This window comes from Oryx dammah, unplaced genomic scaffold, assembly GCF_014754425.2.
Source record: "Oryx dammah isolate SB20612 unplaced genomic scaffold, SCBI_Odam_1.1 HiC_scaffold_2, whole genome shotgun sequence".
In the NCBI taxonomy this organism is placed as follows: Eukaryota; Metazoa; Chordata; class Mammalia; order Artiodactyla; family Bovidae; genus Oryx; species Oryx dammah.
In genome coordinates this window covers 85,357,545-85,378,661 of record NW_024070186.1, presented here as the reverse complement: position 1 = coordinate 85,378,661, position 21,117 = coordinate 85,357,545, and the positions used below count along the sequence as shown (strand labels likewise).

At 35.0% G+C, this 21,117-nt stretch overlaps 1 protein-coding gene across 1 annotated transcript in view; it reads left to right on the top strand.

The window, feature by feature from the left end:
* Positions 1–21,117, top strand: part of PAK2 (p21 (RAC1) activated kinase 2) — an 87,324-nt gene that overhangs the window by 44,842 nt on the left and 21,365 nt on the right. The window contains exons 3-11 of the mRNA XM_040249793.1: positions 10,558–10,658; positions 10,985–11,132; positions 12,627–12,658; positions 13,609–13,716; positions 15,173–15,305; positions 16,688–16,751; positions 18,163–18,211; positions 18,691–18,803; positions 20,259–20,376. Of these exons, the coding sequence (XP_040105727.1) occupies positions 10,558–10,658; positions 10,985–11,132; positions 12,627–12,658; positions 13,609–13,716; positions 15,173–15,305; positions 16,688–16,751; positions 18,163–18,211; positions 18,691–18,803; positions 20,259–20,376 (866 nt within the window). The remainder of the gene's footprint in view (positions 1–10,557; positions 10,659–10,984; positions 11,133–12,626; positions 12,659–13,608; positions 13,717–15,172; positions 15,306–16,687; positions 16,752–18,162; positions 18,212–18,690; positions 18,804–20,258; positions 20,377–21,117) is intronic.

Below are 21,117 nucleotides of genomic sequence, written 5' to 3'. Positions count from 1 at the left end.
TGATTCCTCCTACTCTTGGGGCTCTTCTGCCTTTCCAATTCAGCCTCCCAGGAAGCTAACACCTCTGGCAGGGCCTTGAGGGATTGGATTGAGGGTTAGGAATGTGGATGTGTATGCACTTTCATGCTTGTGTGAATACAGAAATCTATCTGCAGTTGCATTCTCCTGCCTGCAACCTAAACTGCTGTTTCTCTCTCTAATTTTATGATAATTGCTTTTCATCTTTGGGCATTCCTTGCAGATTTTGTTCCATGATGAACATGGTGTAGGAGGGGAGAGCTACAATATATGCTTGGTCTATCATATTGAAACAGAAGGATACAAGGGGAAAAAACTGTTTTTATTTTTAAAAATTACAGTGACCTTAAGATCTTTGCCAGCTCTAATATAAAGCCTGATCTGAAGATATTAATTTTATTTACTCAAATTACATCCCTTATTGTCCTTACTAAACAGACAGCTAATATTTTTATTTAAAAAAGACTTCAAAGTATCTTCAGTTATTCATTATTGGTTTTAATCAATGTCACTGCAAAAATTAAGAAAATTAGAAATTATACATTTTATATAACAACTTGACTGAATGAATCTTTTTTTCACATCCTTGCTAATTATGTATCTTATGCACTCTGTGAGTTATCAGAGACTCCTTGATAAGCAAGGCAGATGGTGTCCCATGATGGCACTCATAAAAAACTACAACATATAATTACAAACTGTGGAAAGTGATAATCGGGATAGAATAAAATGTCATTTCTGGGAAGGCTTCCTAAAGAAGTGATGTTACAGCTGATGACTAAAGGATGAGTAAGTGAAAATAGGAGAATTTGGGTAATTAAAAACTGTGTCTTATGCTTAGAAAAGCGTTTCAGTGGCCCAGGTACAGGGGAGATCACAGCACATTTGTGGAGCTGAATACAGCCAAATGTGATTTGAAAGCAGAGAAAATAATAGCATAATGTATGTTGGAAACTCAGATGGCAGAAGAGGCTAAAGAGGTAAGCAGGGAGCAGGTCATAAAGGGCCTTATATTCCATGCTACAGAGCTCACATTTTACCCTGTTTCCTGGGGAACCATTACAGAAGTTTAACAGGAGAAAGACCTGGTCTCATTTCTGTCTTACATAGGCAAGACTAGTAGTGTCTAGAAAATAGGTTTTGTTGGAGGTCTAACACTGAAGTTGGAGACTAGTTAGGAGGATTTTGCAGTAGTCCAGGTGAGAAATGGGCTTAACAAGTCGAGTGGTTTTGATAATGAAAATGGCAATGAGCCATCGTCTTTGCTTATCTTTAAAAACTCTTATTCAGTTAGCTAGTGTTGAGTGGTATGTGTGTTTATAAACTAAAGCAATTTTCATGTCTAATTTTTCAACCTATATGCACTTTCACCTCTAGTTGATTTTGAAGATGAGAGGCTTAGAACTGTAAATATTCTTTCTGGTCTACAAATGTAATTCTGAGATTAGTAATAGTAGTCCATACGCCTCTGCCTGTTTCCTGGAGAATACTCTTCTACTTGATGGTACAAGTTAGGTCACCAGTTTGAAGCTGTTCTGGATCAAAAGAACAAAGGGATAATCACCGATTCTGTTAAATAGAAACGTCTTCCTTCTAAAGAAATGGAGGATTTTTTAGTTTTAGACCCTAGCTCAAATGTAGCCTGTAAGGTGTTGCCTCCTAGGATGTGGTAGTGGCATTGTGCAGCTCATCACTCGGGGTTCCCACCTCTTAGGTGAAGGTTGCTGCCTGCCTGCTTGTTCTACCGTCTCATGAAGTTGGCTCCCAGAATAGAAAAATAGCTCCGAGAATCTCTTTTTCTCCAGTACACTCCAGTAAGTTGTTCAGTTTCATTAAAAGAAGTTTCTTTCCCTGGTCCATTGCTTCTCATCAAGTGACCCAGTTGCTGAGGGGATGTCCTGTAGATAGATGATTGTGGATTTTCTTGTTGTTGTCCTTTAGATCTTGGATTCCAGAGTTATAAAACAGTGATTCTGTTTACATAGAAATAACCTTCCAGCATATTGTTTGATTTGAAACATGCTTCAGTATCTTTTTGTTTTAGATAACTTTTTAATATTCTTTTTTTCTCCTATTAGGACTACTAACATACAGGGAGTGTTTGTGTGTATATGTTATATTAAAACCAATTACATTAAACAGATGTTTAGGGTATTGTGCTTTTAAGTTCTGCTTAAAACTTTATATTAATTGTCTCTAAATTTTTCAGCATTCCCAAGTTGAAAAATATTTTAAAGGTGCTAAGTCTGACTCAGTTTAGGAATTCACCCCTGAACCAATCTAATTGGCTGGAAGTGTATGGGATACTAGGGCTGATGTGGCTTGAATAAATGCCTACCTTGGACCAGTCATCTGTAATCAGGATCATATAAGAAAATAGCATTTTTCTCAACTATATACACATCAGAAGTGGAATGCTGAGCAGATTTTTTTAAAAAGAAGAAACAAATATTTTTATAAAGTGCAAGAAATTATATGTTTTTCTGTCAAACAGTTCACAGCCATATAAAAATCAACTGTTGGGACTTCTTTGGTGGTCCAGTGGTTAAGACTCCACACTTCCAATACAGGAGGCCTGGGCTCAATCCCTGGTCAGAGAACTAAGATCCCTCACACCGTAAATAAGCCTGTGGGCTGCGGCAGAGACCCAGCGTAGCCAAAATAAATAATAATAATTTAAAAGTCAACTCTTGATTTACAGTTGATTAATAAAGAATTTCCTCCTGTATGCAGGATGCGAGGTTAGAAGTCAAAGGATATAATTGAAAAAGTGGAGAGCATGACCTGAGATTATTCACTGCCTAGTAGAAATGAGTGATGTTTATGAGCGATGTAACTGTGCGTTTCAGTAAAGGTAGTATAATTTATATTAGACTTAACAGTTGCATTTCCCTCTGGTCCTTTTCACAACTAATATGCCCTGTCCTTCTACTATAGTCTATTAGAGGAGAATCTTCTGGTAAAACATGGCAGATTGACCACATGCATCTATTTACTGTCCCTCCCCAGACACGACTAAAATGATAGTAAAAAAAAAAAAAAAAGAATTAATTTTTCTATCACAAGGGCAAAGAGAATGAGAGAGGAGACTGTAGTATACAAGAGGTTTAATACATATTTGGAAGAGTGAAGTGGAGAAGCACTAACTGACTAAGCAGAACAGAGGAAGACATTAATCCTAAGCATTTGCGGAAGGAAATGTTTATAAGAAGTGAGCCAGTTTCCTTTGTAAAAATCTCAGAGGCTCAGGATTTGGAGGTACACAGTAGTGTGTGGCAGGGAGTGAGGGTTTGTGTAATACATAGGGTGAAAAGGGGAGAATTAGTTGATTATCTATTGGGCTGGCTGATATCTGTTGGGTTAGTTTGTTTTTTTCTGTACAATGGCTTACTGGTGCTTAGTGATCTCTAACTTCATTTGAAACAGTTTTGTTAGCTTGTATTGTGACAGCTGTCATATCAGCATGCATTAAAAAAAAACTTTTCAAGAGCTTGTCTGGTAGTCTAGTGGTTAAGAGTTTCCCTACCAATGCAGGGAACACGGGTTCCATCCCTGGTCCAGGAAGATCTCACATGCCTCAGGGCAACTAAGCCCGTGTGCCACAACTACTGAGCCAGTGCTCTAGAGCCTGTGAGCCACAACTACTGAAGTCTGCATTCCTAGAGCCTGTGCTCCCCGACGAGAGAAGCCAGCACAGTGAGAAGCCTGCACACAGCAACGAAGACCTAGTTCAGCCAGAAATAAACAAGTAAATAAATAAATTATTAAACAAATTTTTTTACCCTTATAAAAATTAGTGAATTTTTATGTAGCCATTTTAATATTGAAAATGGAAGAAAGAGGCAACATTTTTGGCATATTATGCTTTATTATGTAAAGAAAGGTAAAAATGCAACTGAAATGCAAAAATTAGATTTGTGTAGTATATGGAAAAGGTGCTGTGACTCATCAAACATGTCAAAAGTGGTTTGCGAAGCTTCATCCTGGAGATTTCTTACTGGACTATCATCCATGGTCCTATAGACCAGTTGGAAGTTTTTAGTGATCAAATTGAGACATTAATTGAGAACAGTCAGCATTGCATCTTGTGGGAGATAGCCAACATATTCAAAATATCCAAATCAAGTGCTGAAAATCATTCGCACCAGTGTGGCTGTTATTTGCTTTGATGTCTGGGTTCCACATAAGTTAAGTGAAACGAACCTTCTTTACCGTATTTCTGCATGCATTCTCTACTTAAACATAATAAAAGCATTTCATTTTTAAAACAAATTGTGAAAATGGATATTGTACAAGAGTGTGAAATGGAAGATTGCGGGGCAAGCAAAATGAACCACCACCAGCCACACCAGAGGTTGTTCTTCATTCAAAGAAGGTGATGTTGTATATATGGTGGGATTAGAAGGGAGTCCTTTATTATGAGCTCCTTCTGGAAAACCAAGTTACTAAATCCAACAAATACTGCTCCCGATTAGACCAATTGAAAGCAGCACTTGATGAAAAGTGTCCAGAGTTAGTCAACAAAAAATGCATAATCTTCCATCTGGGTAACACAAAATCCCATGTTTCTTTGATGAGCACATAAAAACTGTTGAAGCTTGGCCAGGAAGTTCTGTTTCATCCTCTGTATTCACCACTCATTGCACCTTCAGATGTCCCATTTCTTTCTTTGCAAAATTCTCTTAATTGAAAAGATTTTCAATTCCCTGGAAGATTGTAAAGGTACCTGGGTCAGTTCTTTGCTCAAAAAGATAGAAAGTTTTGGGAAGATGAAATTATGAAGTTACCAGAAAAATAGCAGAAAGTAGTAGAACTAAATGGTGAATTTTTTGAATACACTGTTCAATAAAGTTCTTGGTGAAAGTGAAAAACGTGTCTTTTATTTTTACTTAAAAAAAAAAACAAAGGAATTTTTTGACCAACCAACATACAGGATGTTTTGAAGGCCCTCAGGGCCCCTTTTTTATTCCACAGTCATGAATTCCATCCTCTGAGAGAACAGAAAACAGAATGATATATACATTTATTTGAGGAGAATTAAATCGGAGAGGCTCCTTATTCTTATCAGAGGAGTCAGAAAGAGGTATAGAATGAAAAAAGCAGATTCAAGAAAGGTAATATACTAAACTCTTCTTCTCTGCCCTGCTTTTAGAGCACTTGTACTTTGAGTCAAAGCCCTCAGACAGAGATTGAAAGATTTTTCTCTGGCTAAACAGAATGTCCTGGGGAAAATATTTTGGATATTCTGTACCCATCTTTAATGAAAACACTTACTTATCTCCCAGTTAACTTTTTAAATACTTTTTGTGCAAAGGATCAGTAGCTATCTTAACCCAGTTCTCTCTGACATCTAATGAGTCATGATGGGCCCATATCTTTATCTCCTTTTCCTTAGGCCTTAGGAGATTCCTTCTGCCCCTGTGTTTTGCTTAGGAGAGGACAGTTTTTAAAGCTATAAAAAACCCTTAACATAAGAGTCCAAAACAACAGGGGATAAAATAGGAATGTAGAAGAAACATCCAGGGAAAAAACCAAGCCTAGACACACACATAAACTATATCATCTTCAAAGAGAGACAGTGCATCTGTGAAATGGGAAAAGTATTCTCAGATAAAAAATGGTCAGAGAACAATGAGAAATAATTCTTAGAATATCAGCAGTTAGGATTACCAACATAAACAAAAGAGGGCAATAGGCAAAGGATTAGAAGATAGTCAAGAAAAATTTTCCAGTTAAAATTTCAAAGATGGAAAGTAGGAGAGAAAAGATAACAGTTACAAGATTAGACCAAAATGCACTGATCTAACTAATGACATAGAAGAAAATGACCAAATAATAGAAAACATTTCCTAGATCTGAAAAATACTGTTTCTAGGTAGAATCAGCTCACTGATTAAAATAATACCTAAAAGGATCAATTGTTTCTAAACTCTCTCCTATATGTGTAGATAGCTAAGAATCACCTGTGTCCCAGAACAAAGTGCACAAATATTTATTTATAGGAATACAAAAATACCTACACCTATCAAGGAAAAAAAGTCAATGTCTGGTACCTAGTGGGCATTTTTCAGGCATGCAAAGACCCGTAATTAGTACAGTCCATCAATTGAAATCAATCGTAAAATGACACAGATGATAGAATTAGTAGATGTGGACATTAAAGTATTAAATAATTATATCCCATATGTTGTAGAACCCAAATGCAAGATTCAGCATATTAAGAAGCAAAGGGAGAGAGAAAAAAGAACAAATCAAAATTTTAGAGTTGGAAAATACACTGGACAAAACTAACAGTAGACTAGATATCACAGAATAAGATTAGTGTATTTGAAAACCATAGCAACAGAAACCATCCAAAACAAAATTTAGAGAAAAGAGACTGAAACAAAAGTGAATGGGACAGTTTCAGGCAGACTAATAAGTCTCCAAAGGAGGGAAAGGGGAGACATTAAAAAAAAACAACAACCAAGCAAGAACTTAAAGATCTATTGTATAGCACAGGGAACTCTACTAAGTACCCTGCAATGACCTATATGGGCAAAGAATCTAAGCAAGGAGTGGAGATTCACTTTGGTGTACACCTGAAGCTGACACAACATTGTAAATCAGCTGTCCTCCAGTAAAAATTATTTTTTAAAAACCTCAAAAAAATGGCTGATTCCCCATCCCTCATATTTAATGGAAACTGTAAACCCACAGATTCAAGAAGTTCAGTGAATTCTGAATGAACACAGGAAATATGATGAAAACTACATAGAGGCACATGATCATTGTTTAAATTCAGTGGTAGAAAATCTTAGAAATGTCCAGACCTTAGGCTCAATTGTCTGTGAACCTGAAACTGCTCTGGAAAAGTAAGAGTTTTTAAAAAATGCTTGTTGTTATAAACAAAACAAAAAAAATTGTCAGGAAAAAAAAGACACATAGAGGAAAAAATTACAACAGACTTTATGTAAGCAACAATGCAGCCAGAAGATAAGGAGCAACATCTATTAAGTACTGAAAGAAAAAAAAAATTGTCAGCTTAGAATTGTGTATCCTGTGGAAATACCTTCTAAAACAGAAGGGGAAAGAAAACTTTTAAATGTATAAAAGCTGAAGGAAGTTATCACTAGCATACCTACACTGTAAGAAATGTTAAACTTAATCCTTCAGGCAGAAGGAAAACGATGCCAGATGGAAATGTGCATCTGCGTAAAGAAATGAAAATCATTGGAAATAGTGAATGTTGTTTCTTATCTAAATTTTTTAAAATGATAATTGAATTTTTAAGAAATGAAGCACACTGATACATGTTTTCACGTGAATGAACCTCAAAAGGTAAAGTGAAAAGAGTCATTTGCAAAAGACCAATGTTGTATGAGAAACAGCCAGAGTAGGCAAATCTTTGGAGATAAGGAATAGATTAGTGGCTGTTTAGAACTGGGACAGAGGCAAAGGGAGCAACTGGCAGTGATTACTAACGCATACAGGTTTTTCTTGGGGATGATGGTGTTCCGAAGCTATGTTGTGGTGATGGTTGCACAATTCTGTACTACTAAAACCCCGTAAATTGTACAATTTAAGTAGGAAAACTTTTTGGTATATAGAAAATTATAGCTTAAAAAAGCAAAGCAGACAAAAGCTAATTATAAAAAATATATAGTTAATTCAAAAGAAGAAGGAAGTGAAAACACAGAATAGACCATTAGAAAACAAAAGGATGATGGGTTTAAACCCAGCTGTAGCAGTCATATTAAATGCAACTGATCTAGACACCTCATTTAGAAGGCAAAGAATAACAGCTTGCTAAAGCAGACCTAAGTATATACGCAACCTATAAGAAATCCACTTTAAAAATATAGTCACAAAATAGGTTAAAATAAATAATTGTTTAAAGTATGCTAACAGTGAAAAGAAAACTGGACTGGCTATGTTAATGTCAGATGAAGTAGACTTGAGACCAAGAAATATTTCTCTAAATAGTTAAAGACCAAGGAATAAGTTATTTTGTAATAATAATAGGATATATTCATCAAAATGGTTTAACAGAACTAAACATTTATGGACTTAATAGCAGAGCTTCAAATTACATGAAGTGAATAAAGAATTTCAAGAAGTAGACAAATACAGTTGCAGATTCCAGTACACTGCTCATGATAATTGATAGAACAAGTAGACAGAAAATTGCTAAAACTATCAACCAGCTTGACCAGTTTATAGAATATTCCATTCTTTTTAAGTGAGTGTGGAATATTTGCCAGGATATCACATTCTGTGGCCATTTTTAAAGTTTCAATAAATTTAGGGAGATTCAAATCACAAGGTAAATTCTATGACCACCATGCAATTAAGTTAGAAATTAGTTCTCACTCAACAGAAAAGATCTCTGGAAATATTTGGAAAGTAAATAAAAACACTTCTTAAGAAATTAAAGACTATTCAGAAAATATATTAAGCTGAATGAAAATGACAGTTTAAGACACCAGTATCTGTATGATACTGCTAAAGCAGTACTTAAATGAAGTTTATAGTATTAAACATCCATTTTAGAAAAGAAAAATTTCAAATCAGTGATTTCAGTTAAGTCATTTTAATAAACGAGAAAGGAAGAGCAGGTGAGATCCTAAGTAAGTAGATGAAAAATAATAAAAGTCAATGTGTAAAATTAGTGAAATAAAAAATGCAGAAAAATCAATGAAATAAAAAGTTAATTTATTGAGACTACCAATAAAAATTGATAAAACATTTGACAAAATCCAATATTCATTTCTGATTCAAAGCATTCAGCCAATTTGAAATAGAAGGAAATGCCTTTAACATTTTTGACAAACCTAGCCTGGCATCAAATTAGATGGTAAAATTAATGGCTTTTCCTAAGATCAGGAAAAATGTTCTGATTTCACCTTTCACCACTTTTATTCAGCAGTGTACTAAAGGTTCTAGCCAATGCAAGAAAAAGAAAAGGAGTCCAGAGTGGGAAGGAAGAAGTAAACCTGTCTTTATTCATCAGCAGCACAATTGAATTTTTTTAGGTAATCCTGTGATGAGCTATGAAAATGCTAAGACTTCATACTAAGGTTTCAGGATACAAGATCAGTATTTAAGAATCAATTGTGTTTTTCTATGCCATCAATGAACAATTGAAAATCAAAATTTAAAGAACTGTGCCGTTTGCAGTAGCATCAGACTTTTTGAAATACTGTGCCAGAAATCAGACAAAAGCAGTAACAGATGTGTACATTGATAACTATAAAACATTGCTGAGAGTAATAAAAAAAAAAACCTAAATAAATGGAGAGAGTCACTGCTTTCATGGATTAGAAGATACAATATTGTTATTAAATCAGTTTCTTCCTAAAATGATCTATAGATTCAGTGCAGTCTCAATCAAAATCCCAGCAGACTTTTTAAAGAAATTATCAAACTTATTCTAAAATTCACATGGAAATGCAAAAGACCTAGAATGGAGCCAAACAATTTTTTAAAAAAGAAAAGGCTTATACTGTATATTAATAGTTTCAATGCTTATTATAAAACTACAATAATCCAGTCTGATTGACATAAAGTAAAGAGATTATTGCAACAGAGTTGAACATCCAGAAATAGACCTGTGTATATATATAATCAGTTGATTTTCAACAGTAGTTCAAAATGAGAAAGTGGCATTGGCCTTCTAAATAGCAACACTGAAAATTAGAAGAAATTCAGAGGAGGGTGGTATTTTCGATCTAAATACATATACAGTTAGTTGAGAGCTATCAATTAAAAGAAGGGTGTAGACCAAGAAAAAGAGAACATGGAATACAAAAAGTCGACTCTAGCTCAGCATAAAAGTGAAGGAATGATCTGGGACTAATATCTCTGCCAGAAATCTTGACATAAATTGTTGCAGATTAAGTAAGAGAACCTGAGAGCAAGGTGGTTAGGTGGAGGAAAAATATGGAACTGATGTGTTTGAATTTACAGAGATAGGTGTGTGGCAGAAATGTTGTAAAAATAATTGGTAGAACCACAAGAAAACTGGGAAATCTTAAAATGTAGCAGTTATTAACATCAATAAAAAGGAAGAGAGTTGCACCAAAAAAATGACATGGTCCTTGTAAACTACCTGTTCACATGGTGTATGTTATCCATAATCATAGTAATATAAATTGCTCTTTCTAGATAAATAACAGAAACAGGGCTTGATAGACTTTGTTTTCCAAGTTGTTCAGTGTGTGAAGTGTACTTCTTTATTAATGAGAGAAACAGTATTCTAAGGGACTGTCTCTTCTGTCCTGAGCACTTTTATTCAGGCCTGTTGTTGGGTCAGTCTGTGTGCTGCTTTAATCAGGACACTGGTTGACAATACCCTTCACTCCTCCCACTCCCTCCCCCCTCCACCCACCCCACCCCACACCCATGAGGTTTCTATGCTTGATTTATCAGCTTCCTATCAGCCAGTGTTTTTAGGGAAAATCTCTTTTTTAGAATAATTTTGTTCCTAGTCTGTTTTGGGAAGACTATAAACATGATTGCGAGTACCTTTTGAAAGGCTTTTTTTGTAATGCCTTCTAGGAAGTAAGAAGAAAGAGAAGGAAAGGCCAGAAATTTCTCCTCCGTCTGATTTTGAGCATACCATCCATGTTGGCTTTGATGCTGTTACTGGAGAATTCACTGTAAGTTTACCTAGGTGGAACGCATTTATAAAGCAGAGCTCAAACTTTTCCTTCAGGTATTCTTTTCTGTACACATATAAACTGTGACTTCTAAGTGCTTTTCTCTTTGTACAGAAGTATTTGTGGTTAGATGTGTCCTTTTCCTAGGGAGCTGAGGCTCTTGATTATAATTTGCAACTTAGATTTAGAAAACTAGACCTTTTAGAATTTAGTCAGACCTGCAATTGTGTAGGTTGATTTGTTTTATATATTTTGTCACTTTCCTCTGGAAATTGGTCTTATTAGAGCAATTCAAAACAACTAATTTTTGAATATCTTTTCATTAGGGCATGCCAGAACAGTGGGCTCGATTACTACAGACCTCCAATATCACCAAACTAGAGCAAAAGAAGAATCCTCAGGCAGTGCTGGACGTCTTGAAGTTCTATGACTCTAATACAGTGAAGCAGAAATATCTGAGCTTTACTCCTCCTGGTAAGACATCAGACCATGGTAACAGGCTCACTTAACTGGGATTGCAGAGTTATGGAGCACTTCTAGATAAAAAGATTGCTTCTGGAAAAATAAGAGCTAAGCTATGGTGGTTGTCTCTGCTTTTTCCCCTGCATAGATCTGCCTTTTATAAACCAGTGGGGATAGCTCTTATGTACAATTTGGAGTCTGGAGATTATATTAATCTCTTAGTTTGGCCAAAAGTGGATATTTTGGCCTTTTGTTTGTTTATTGGTTTGTTTTTCCCTCTTCACTGCTTTTGAATGAGTTCCAGCAACAGATGGGAAAGAGGCTGATTTACAGACATGTTCAAACTAGAAATATTTTTATTGCTACTGGGACAGGTTAATTTACTGTATATAAATGCACAGACTTTGAAGTAAAAAATGTTTTCCACTCAAAAACTGAAACCCATCACATGTATAAATATAAGCTTTGGAACTCAACGAATTTATTCCTCAGATTTGGAATATCATCAAGTAGGAACTGGAGAATAGTGGACCTTTTTTTTTTTAAAGTTTATTTGTTCAAATAAGGACTAGGAAAAAAATTCATACGTTACAGTCAATTATTGTATCTCTTGAATCTCTTTGTTATGTAGGCTTCCTGCCCTCATGTTAGAACTCATGCTGTCTTTTCCTTGTAGTTTATTTGTTAAAGAATCATTTGTCCTGTTTTCCCTCAGTGTGGATTTTGCTAATTTCATCATGGGTTATTATCATTTAATATGTTTCTTTGCCCTCTTAAGTCATACATGTAGTTTTAAGAAATAATATGATTGAGCCAAGATTATACATTTAGTTTTAATTGATTGTACTTATTTGATTATATCCTTTCAGAACCAATAAGGTCCACTTGGCAAATTTAGACCTTTTTTACGTAGTCTAGTAGTACATCCTTAGCAAAAGGTCACATTTATTCCCAACTGCAATTAATAAATGCAGTTAAATGAATAATGTATAAATGAATAATTTTTTAAAAATCGGTGTCTGAACGGAAAATGGTATGTTTGTGTGTCTGGGCATTTTAAAGGATAATACAAAATTTGCTGTTCTAACTCCAGAATGAATATTGTGGTATTTAGTCTTCATGAACTGTGGTTTTGCCTTCAGGGATTTGCTTTCATATTGATCAAAATTTATGTCAATAATTTTCCTTTATACAATTACTGTTGGTTTCTCTAAGTTCCTTGATAGGCAGTTTGCTGGAGAAAAATATCGTTATGAATAAACTTGTTTAGTTTCCAATAAATTTTTTTATTAAGGTATAATTTTATGCTCTGAAATTCACCCACTTGATGTTTGCAATTCAGTGACTTTTAGCAAATTTACAGAGTTAAGTTTTAATTCAACTCAAAATGATAGCAGTGTAAGAACATTTCACTTGCTTTGCTTTTGTCTTTTCTTCCTTTATTGTGTAAAAGTCGTTTTATTTTTTGAATTGTTCACTTCGCATTATTTTCTCTTTTGTATTCAGAGAAAGATGGCTTCCCTTCTGGAACACCAGCAGTAAGTTAATATGTTATTTCTTATAGCTCTTGTTTTAAGTTACCCAAAACAAATCTTAGTTTTTATTTTACTTTCCAAAATAAATTACAGCCTTCAGAAATAACTACTTGATATATGCTTTTAGATAGGTACTTGATTAGTTGAGCAATCTGTGTTAAGCAAATAGAATTTCCTCCAATGATGCTTAAAGTAACTAAAACTTACAATCGTTAGAGCAATTTAGTTACTTTTGATAATGTTTTCATGTATAACCATGAATACAAAGAACTTGCCAGTGTTTTCCTCTGGCACCATCTTACCGAATCTAAACTATGGAAATATACTGAATAATGAGAAGCCTGTCAGAATCTTCAGAGTTGTCTGAGACTTCATCTAAGTTATCATGTGAGCACACACACCTCCTGCAAATAATAGCTGTTTTATTTTCAATTCCTCAGTTAGGAGGAAACCGTCTCCTGGAGTTATTTGAACACTATATGTAATAACATGTAAAATCCATATCTAGCACCCACCTTGCAAATAATACACTCTCTATAAAGGATAATGCCTTGCTCTTTTGCTTTGTTAGCCAACACTTTTTCTGATGAATCTGGCTGTTTTAAATAACTGAAAAACTCTGACTTATACAAAGCCCAGAGGATTTTTGTTTTTGGTCTTAACAAATGAAGTGATTGTTTACTTTTTGGGCTTGCTTAAAGGGTATAAAATTCTCTATATAGTATTCTCTCTTAAGAATACTTGGTATTTACTGTATACATTTGTTTCATAAACTTTTCTGTAATGTATAGAATTACCTTTAAAAATGACTAGATTAGAACCAGTAAGGTTTTATTGCTTTGAAGTGAGTTAGTAAATATATTTTCAAGTATGTTAAAAAAAGAGATAGTTGTATTTTCATCTATTGTTATGTTTGATTTGTCTCCCTTACTTTGCTTATGTGATAAATGCAGCTGAATACCAAGGGGTCGGAAACATCAGCAGTCGTAACAGAGGAAGATGATGATGATGAAGAGACTCCTCCTCCTGTTATTGCCCCACGACCAGATCATACGAAATCAGTGAGTTTCTGATTAATGAACTGGGTTGTGTGTGCATGTGAGTTTTAAAAAACAGCAGTCTGTATTTGATTTCCAGTGGTTTTTAAAAGGGTTTCCCAGTTGGCCTCAGTGGCAAAGAATCCACCTGCCAATGCAGGAGATGATCTCTGGGTCAGGAAGATTCCCTGGAGAAGTAAATGGCTACCCACCCCAGTATGCTTGCCTGAGAAATATCACAGACAGAGGAGCCTGGTGGGCTACAGTCCACAGGGTCACAAATAGTCGGACATGACTGAGCATACATGCATGCATGATTTTTAAAAAGTCCTCCTGCTGAAAATATTTTAATATGGGGGATTTGACTAGGAGATCTTTACCTAAATACCATTATCAAAAAACTAGTTTTTTTGAAAATTAAAGTTGAATGGGTCTTTAAAAGTTAAAATGCATATTGTGTTTTCTTTCTGCATTACCCCATCTTTTCCAGAGAACTTATCTGTTTCTCTGCCTTTCTCTGTTTATCTCAGTGCAGAAAAGTACTAAGTCTAGACTCTTACCTCTTATCCAAAGCATGTATTTTATCTCCCATTTAACATTTCTGTTAAAACATTAGTATCAAGAGGCTGCCAGGAGTGAAATTTCTAACAGATCTGGGAGAATTTTAACAATAACAGCGTTAGAGACAGCAAGAGGCCTGTCCTACTCCCTATACTAACAGAGATTAAGTAAAGCATGGTGAGGTGTTGGCACAGTAAACAGGTGTAGAATTTTGACTGCCATTGTATCCTCATCGATAGAGGGCTCTATTTTCTTTACCAGTTAGAATTGATTGTTTGAAATGAAATGATAGAAATTATATTTGTGTAAAAATTTTTGTGGAAATTAATAATAGTTAGGCTTCCCTAGTGGCTCAGATAGAGGAGAAGAATCTGCCTACAGTGCAGGACACTGGGTTCAATCCCCAGATCAGGAATATCCCCTGGAGAAGGAAATGGCAACCCACTCCAGTATCCTTGCCTGGAGAAGTCCATGGATTGAAGAGCCTGGTGGGCTTTAGTACATGGGGTTGCAAAGAGTCAGACATGACTGAGTGACTGACACTTTCACATTGCAACATCAGGATTTCCATTATTTTGCTCTTTATTTCTCTCTTGTAGAAAAATATTATTTTTAAAGTTGTATTTCTTTCTGCTTCATTTCTGGCACATTATTTTTTATCTTAAATTTCATTTACAGATCTTCTGTTTTGCTGTACAAACTTTTAACATATGTATATGATGTTCCTAAGAAAAATGTTTCACATTGCCTCTTAGTTACCAGTCTTTGGTAAAACAAGTCTGAAAGTATTACTCTCATTCTTTAGAACACTGAAAACAACTTAGATTTTGTCAGAAGTCAAAGAACTGAATAGTGTGCCAGTTAAGAATACCTAAAAATATTTTTCTTCAAGTCTTAGTAATTAACTGTTTCTCTGCAGATTTATACACGATCTGTAATTGATCCTATTCCTGCACCAGTTGGTGATTCTAATGTTGATGGTGGTGCCAAGACTTCAGACAAACAGAAAAAGAAGGCCAAAATGACAGATGAAGAGATTATGGAGAAATTAAGTATGTTGCCTACATTTTACATTATTCTTAAATTGTTAACAGCCCCTGAAACATTTGGCCTGGATAAGTCTTAATTTATACCTTATATTTTGGCTTAAATTGTTTTCTCCTAGGAACAACAGATTCAGTTAATGTAGTAAAGCCAAAATAATACTCTTCTTTGCCTGCTTATTATTATGTGCTAACTCTAGATCTGTAGTATTTTGGGGAGCAATACTTCTCAGAGGGCCAAATCTAAGGGTCCTAATTGGAAACTTTATCAAAGAAAGTTTGTGTATATTTATGCACACCTGTAGAATATAAAATGTCCCTAAATAACTAAACCAAATGTCTTATCTAGATAATATGTGTAAGCATAAAATGTTTTTTTCCTCCATTTTCATCCATCAGCTGTCATTGGCCTGGATCAAGCACTGGAAATAATACACACAGGCCAGAGAGAGGGTAGCAGTAGTATCTCATTACAGGTCTATAGCCACTAGAGTTCTAAAGGACACTGACCTGGAGGCATCAAGGAGAAATAGTACAGATTGGCAATAGGCTTGAGCCTGAGTACCTATATAAAACTGGTTTATTTTTGTGAATTTCTTTGATATGCCCCTCTCTCCTTTACCTTGTGAAAGTTTAAGTGAAAATTTAGTGTAATTTTCTCATGCTTGGACTTAGTTGTAATAAGACTATGTTAGGATTTTATGTACAAAATCATACCTTTTTTTTTTTTTTTTTTTTTTAACAAAATCCTAATTTAAAACCTGTTTCTTAGTTGTGGCTTTGTGAACTTTTCTTAAACAGATGTATGATTAGTTTATATTAGAGTAATCTTTATAGTAATAAGTGATTTACTAAATATATTGGAAGATAGATATAGGAGAAGAGTTAGAAAAGCCATTAGGGTTTTTCATTTGGATATTTTATATATATTTTTTTCTCATAGTAAGTAGTTTTATAACTTACTGTTAGTTTCATATTGATACATTTCAGTGGAGTATGAAAAGTAGGATGACCAACTTGTCCTCTCGCCAGGAATTGACTGGTTAAGTTTTAAAACTTAACATGCCACATCCTAAGAACCCCCTGAGTCTCAGGAAAACTAGTATAGTGGGTCATTCTGTAATGTTGTCACTTTTTAGAAAGTGGTAGGATAATCAAGACATTAGTTAGGAGGTCTAACCTAGTGGAAATAATGTATCTTTTTGCTTCTGGTACTTTTTAATTTGTATTTATTTCTTTTGTGTTTGAAGCATACATTATTTTTGAAACTTAGTGTTATGTATGTTCTAAAATCAGTGGGGTTTATTAAAAGAAATGTTATTATCAGAATTAGTTTACAGTTTTAAAATGCTTGACTGAATTTCCAAATTTGTTGTTTTTGTTTAAAATAGGAACTATTGTAAGCATAGGTGACCCTAAGAAAAAATACACAAGATATGAAAAAATTGGGCAAGGGTAAGTATTTGTGACCATATTACCAGAATATTCATTGTTTTCTAGATGTCTGGCTTGATATCTCTTTTGCCTACTGATGTTGAAAACTTATGGTATTCTCTGAGTAGTATTCTTGGATTTGTGTAAAAGTAATGAACTTATTTCTAGATGCTATTAAAATACTGTACTACTTAGCAGTGATTGTACATTGCTGCTTCTTAAGTGTGATTTCACATTGGTGGTAAGAGATTGGATGGGTGGGAAAATTGTCCAGCAAATATTTAAAGGACAGTAAGAAAATTTACTACAAGTTTATAGTGTTTTCTTTGTTTAAATGCATTTTAGTCACATCATGAGTATGAATCCTTAATTTTACTGCCCTTCTGATTTTGTTCAATAGTTTGTATTTTTAAAAATTATTATCTGTTTAATTATTTATTTTATGACCATGCCATGTGACTTATGGGATGCTAGTTCCCTGACCAGGGATCGAATCCAGGTCTCCCACTGTGGAAGCTCAGAGTCTTAACCACTGGCCCCTCAGGGAATTCCCAATAATTTCTATTTTAAAATTATGCTAACTGAAATCTTTTTCTTTTCTATTGCTTGAGAGCAAATGAACATCTTGAATTCTTAATGTTAATTCTGGAAAGTATTCTGGGAGTTTTGAGAGTGAGCTTAAGTCTTTTTGAAAACTTTTATGAATTTCCTTTTAAAAGTAAAATTTAATTGCACCTCTGGTTTTAATAACAAAAAAATTGAAAATCATGTTAGTATCCTTGAGCCTGATAATGGATAAATAAGTAATAGTATGAAAAAGTGAAAGTGTTAGTTGCTCAGTCATGTCTGAGTCTCCAACCCCATAGACTATAGCCCTCAATTCAGTGTTGAATCAGAAAAGCAAATTATAGGAAAATACATAAAATGAAATCATTTATATGAAGTTTTAAAAATACGTTAAATATCTTCTGTAGTGGTGCCCACCTGTGTCCTTAGTAAAGTATAGAGAAACATGTGGCAGTTATGCACATCAAATACAGAGTGAATGTCCAGCACAGATTACTTTGGGGAGGAGGGCGGATGCCTTTGGAAAGGCCACATAAGAACCTTTAAATTTGTTTGTAGTTCTTTGTTTCTTAAGCAGGGAAATAAATCCATGAGTATATGTTACTGATGTCTTTTTGTCTGATCTTTTTTCTATGTTTTTGTAGGTCTGAAATTTATGACAAATTTCTAATATAAGTTTTGGCCACAAGGATTACCTCTTTTTCTTGTTCTTCCCCGCTTTGTTTTTGCTTTTACTTTTTTTAAATATGTTAGTCTTCAGTGGTCTTTAACCCCTTTTCAGTTGTTTTGAGTGTAAAGTCTTTGGATGTTATAAATGAGAATGATTTAGAAATCTTAAATCTGCTTGTGTCTCTTTTTTCCCTAGGGCTTCTGGCACAGTTTTCACTGCTACTGATGTGGCATTGGGACAAGAGGTAAGCAACTTTTTCATACTTCTTGGTGTTACCATTAGCTTTTACTATAGGCAGAACCTAGATCTGCCTGTGAATAATCAATGAGGAATTTCTTTTTCAGTTGAATATGTTGAAGGATTACTCTAGAGAATTTTATAGTATCTTCCTTATTGAGGGGAAAAAAGAAGTAATTAATTATGTGTTTAGTTTCATAAATAAATATTTTAAAAACTATTTTCCCAGTTTGGATGAAAAGAGGATTAATTCCTGGCACTGGACTGACCTTGGGTTTAGATTTCAAGAGAGATTCGAAAATACTGGGGCACAATTACAAAGAATTGTGAGTAGGCAGTGTGGAAGTTAAAGCACTGCCTATGAGTAAATTATAATCTCACTGTATAGGATGTATGTAATAAATTAGATGATTAACTTATTAATGTTTATGATTTTCTAAGAGAATTAGGAAGCTTGTTCTGATTTTTTTCCTGTTTCCACCATAGGTTGCTATTAAGCAGATTAATTTACAGAAACAGCCAAAGAAGGAATTGATCATTAATGAGATTCTGGTGATGAAAGAATTGAAGAATCCCAACATAGTTAATTTCTTGGACAGGTAAAGAGAGATATTTCTTAAACATTGGGAGAAAAATGGTTTTGGAGATTAGCCAGACTAGGGCTAAGTGTCAACACTGGAAAGTAAACTCAAAGTAGGGAGAGAGGTGAAAACAGCATGTTACAGTTTGCGATCTTAGTCAGTGAGTCGTGTCTGACTCTTTGTGACCCCATGGGCTGTAGCCCTCTAGGCTCCTCTGTCCTTGGGGATTCTCTAGGCAAGAATATTGGAGTGGGTTGTCATCCCCTTCTCCAGGGAACCTTCCTGACCCAGGGATCAAACCCAGATCTCCCACGTTGCAGGCAGATTCTTGACCAACTGAGCCGCCAGGGAAGCCTGTGTTACAGTTTAGAAGGTCCCTTTTCTCCTTAGGTATCAGTTGGCAATCAAGAGAAGGCAGTTAAATGAAGGACACTGCTACCAGTGCTCATAACAAGTCCAAATGATCAGGAGCAGAAACATTAAGGAAAGATTGGCTGTGATTCATGGCTTGATACAGAGGTGATTGGCCACTCAATTCTTAAACTTTCAGGTCAATTTTATTTCAGATTTTGTCTTGGGGAAAATAGCATATTTATCAAAACCTCATATAATTGAGGAATTGACGTTAAATAACAGAACAGAAAGCAGAAGAGAAAATTATGTATTTTACAGCCTTTGTTTTTTTGGCCACACTCTGCAGCATATGGGATTTTAGTTCCCTGCCCAAGGGTTGGCAGTGAGAGTACAAAGTCCTGATTACTGGGCCAACAGGAAATTCTCTTACAACAGATTTGTTTCTAAAGCAGGATGTCTATGTGAATGAAAGAAGAATAGTAGAAAAATAAGTGAGAATTACAGTAGTGATTGTATTGGAGATAGGGAATTATAGGTGATTTTTTTAATTTCCGTATTTAAATTTGTTTTGAATGGATTAAGAGAAAACATACTTTTAGACTTTAGGCCTACCTCTGGAGACCATGTTCATAGACGTAAACTTTCCAGGTACATTTCTCTGCTTTTTAAAATAGTATTTCAAGTCAGTAAAGCATGAGGTGGTTAAGATAAGCCATAAGCTCTGGAACCAGTTTTGTTTAGTTTCAGATTCTGGTTCTGTCACCTACTGGCTATGTGACATTGTATGAGTTACCTAATCTTTCCAGGTCTCCATCTCCTGGAAGCCTCCATTATCTGGAAATTCATACCATACAGGGGTATTTTAATTGGGATAGTCTATGTACACACTCAAGTTAGAATTGTGGGCAAATTTTAAAGTGATTTAGGAAAATCATAATGACCTTCTGTTGCTTTTCTGTGCTGTTACAAAGCACCTTTTCAGTGTTCTTCCTAGCTATCAGAGCTACCAGCTTTCTGGGTTTTTTTATCAGGGTGTCTAATAATTGAAATCTTCAATATAGAGTGCCATGTATTTAGAAAAAGGGAAAGTGTGGATGTATTTTGTATGTTCTCTTGTAGCTACCTGGTGGGAGATGAGTTGTTTGTGGTCATGGAGTACCTGGCCGGGGGATCCCTTACTGATGTTGTCACAGAGACATGCATGGATGAAGCACAGATAGCTGCTGTGTGCAGAGAGGTGAGTTTGCTCCCTTTTTGATAAGTTACAGTAACATGTGGTTAACCGAGTTGAAAAAAGGGAAATATTTATTTGTTCAAGTAGTATACTTTTGAGGGTAAAAGGGGGTGCCATTAAAAATATATCACTCAACAGTGGAAGCAAGGACAAAGTGGCATATCTTCTCCCTGCTGCTGCTGCTAAGTCACTTCAGTCGTGTCCGACTCTGTGTGACCCCACAGACAGCAGCCCACCAGGCTCCCCTGTCCCTGGGATTCTCCAGGCAAGAACACTGGAGTGGGTTGCCATTTCCTTCTCCAATGCATGAAAGTGAAAAGTGAACGTGAAGTCGCTAGGTATTAATTAATAGGTCTGCTTGTGGTTTTATTGATTTCCTTAAAGGTGAACAGTGAAATGATATTCATTAATGAATTTTGAGACACACTGTTTGTTTAGGCCAGTAGAATTCTGTCACATTGCCTACATCTAAGCCAAAAATGAGCCTTTCTTTCTTCCATGTAATCTTTTTCCTATGTATGAAACTTAGGTTAATGAGATTGTCATTAAAACTGAGACACTACTTTGAATCCTAGGAATCATTATCACAAAGGATGAAATTGTGACAGTTCTTAAAACTGTTATGTTTTCTGTGATTTGGCTTCCCTCATTTGTACAGTGAATTATAAGTAAATTATAACCTTTGTTCATGTAAGAACAATATATGTGATGTTTTTCTTTTTTCATCTTTTATTTGGCATTTTT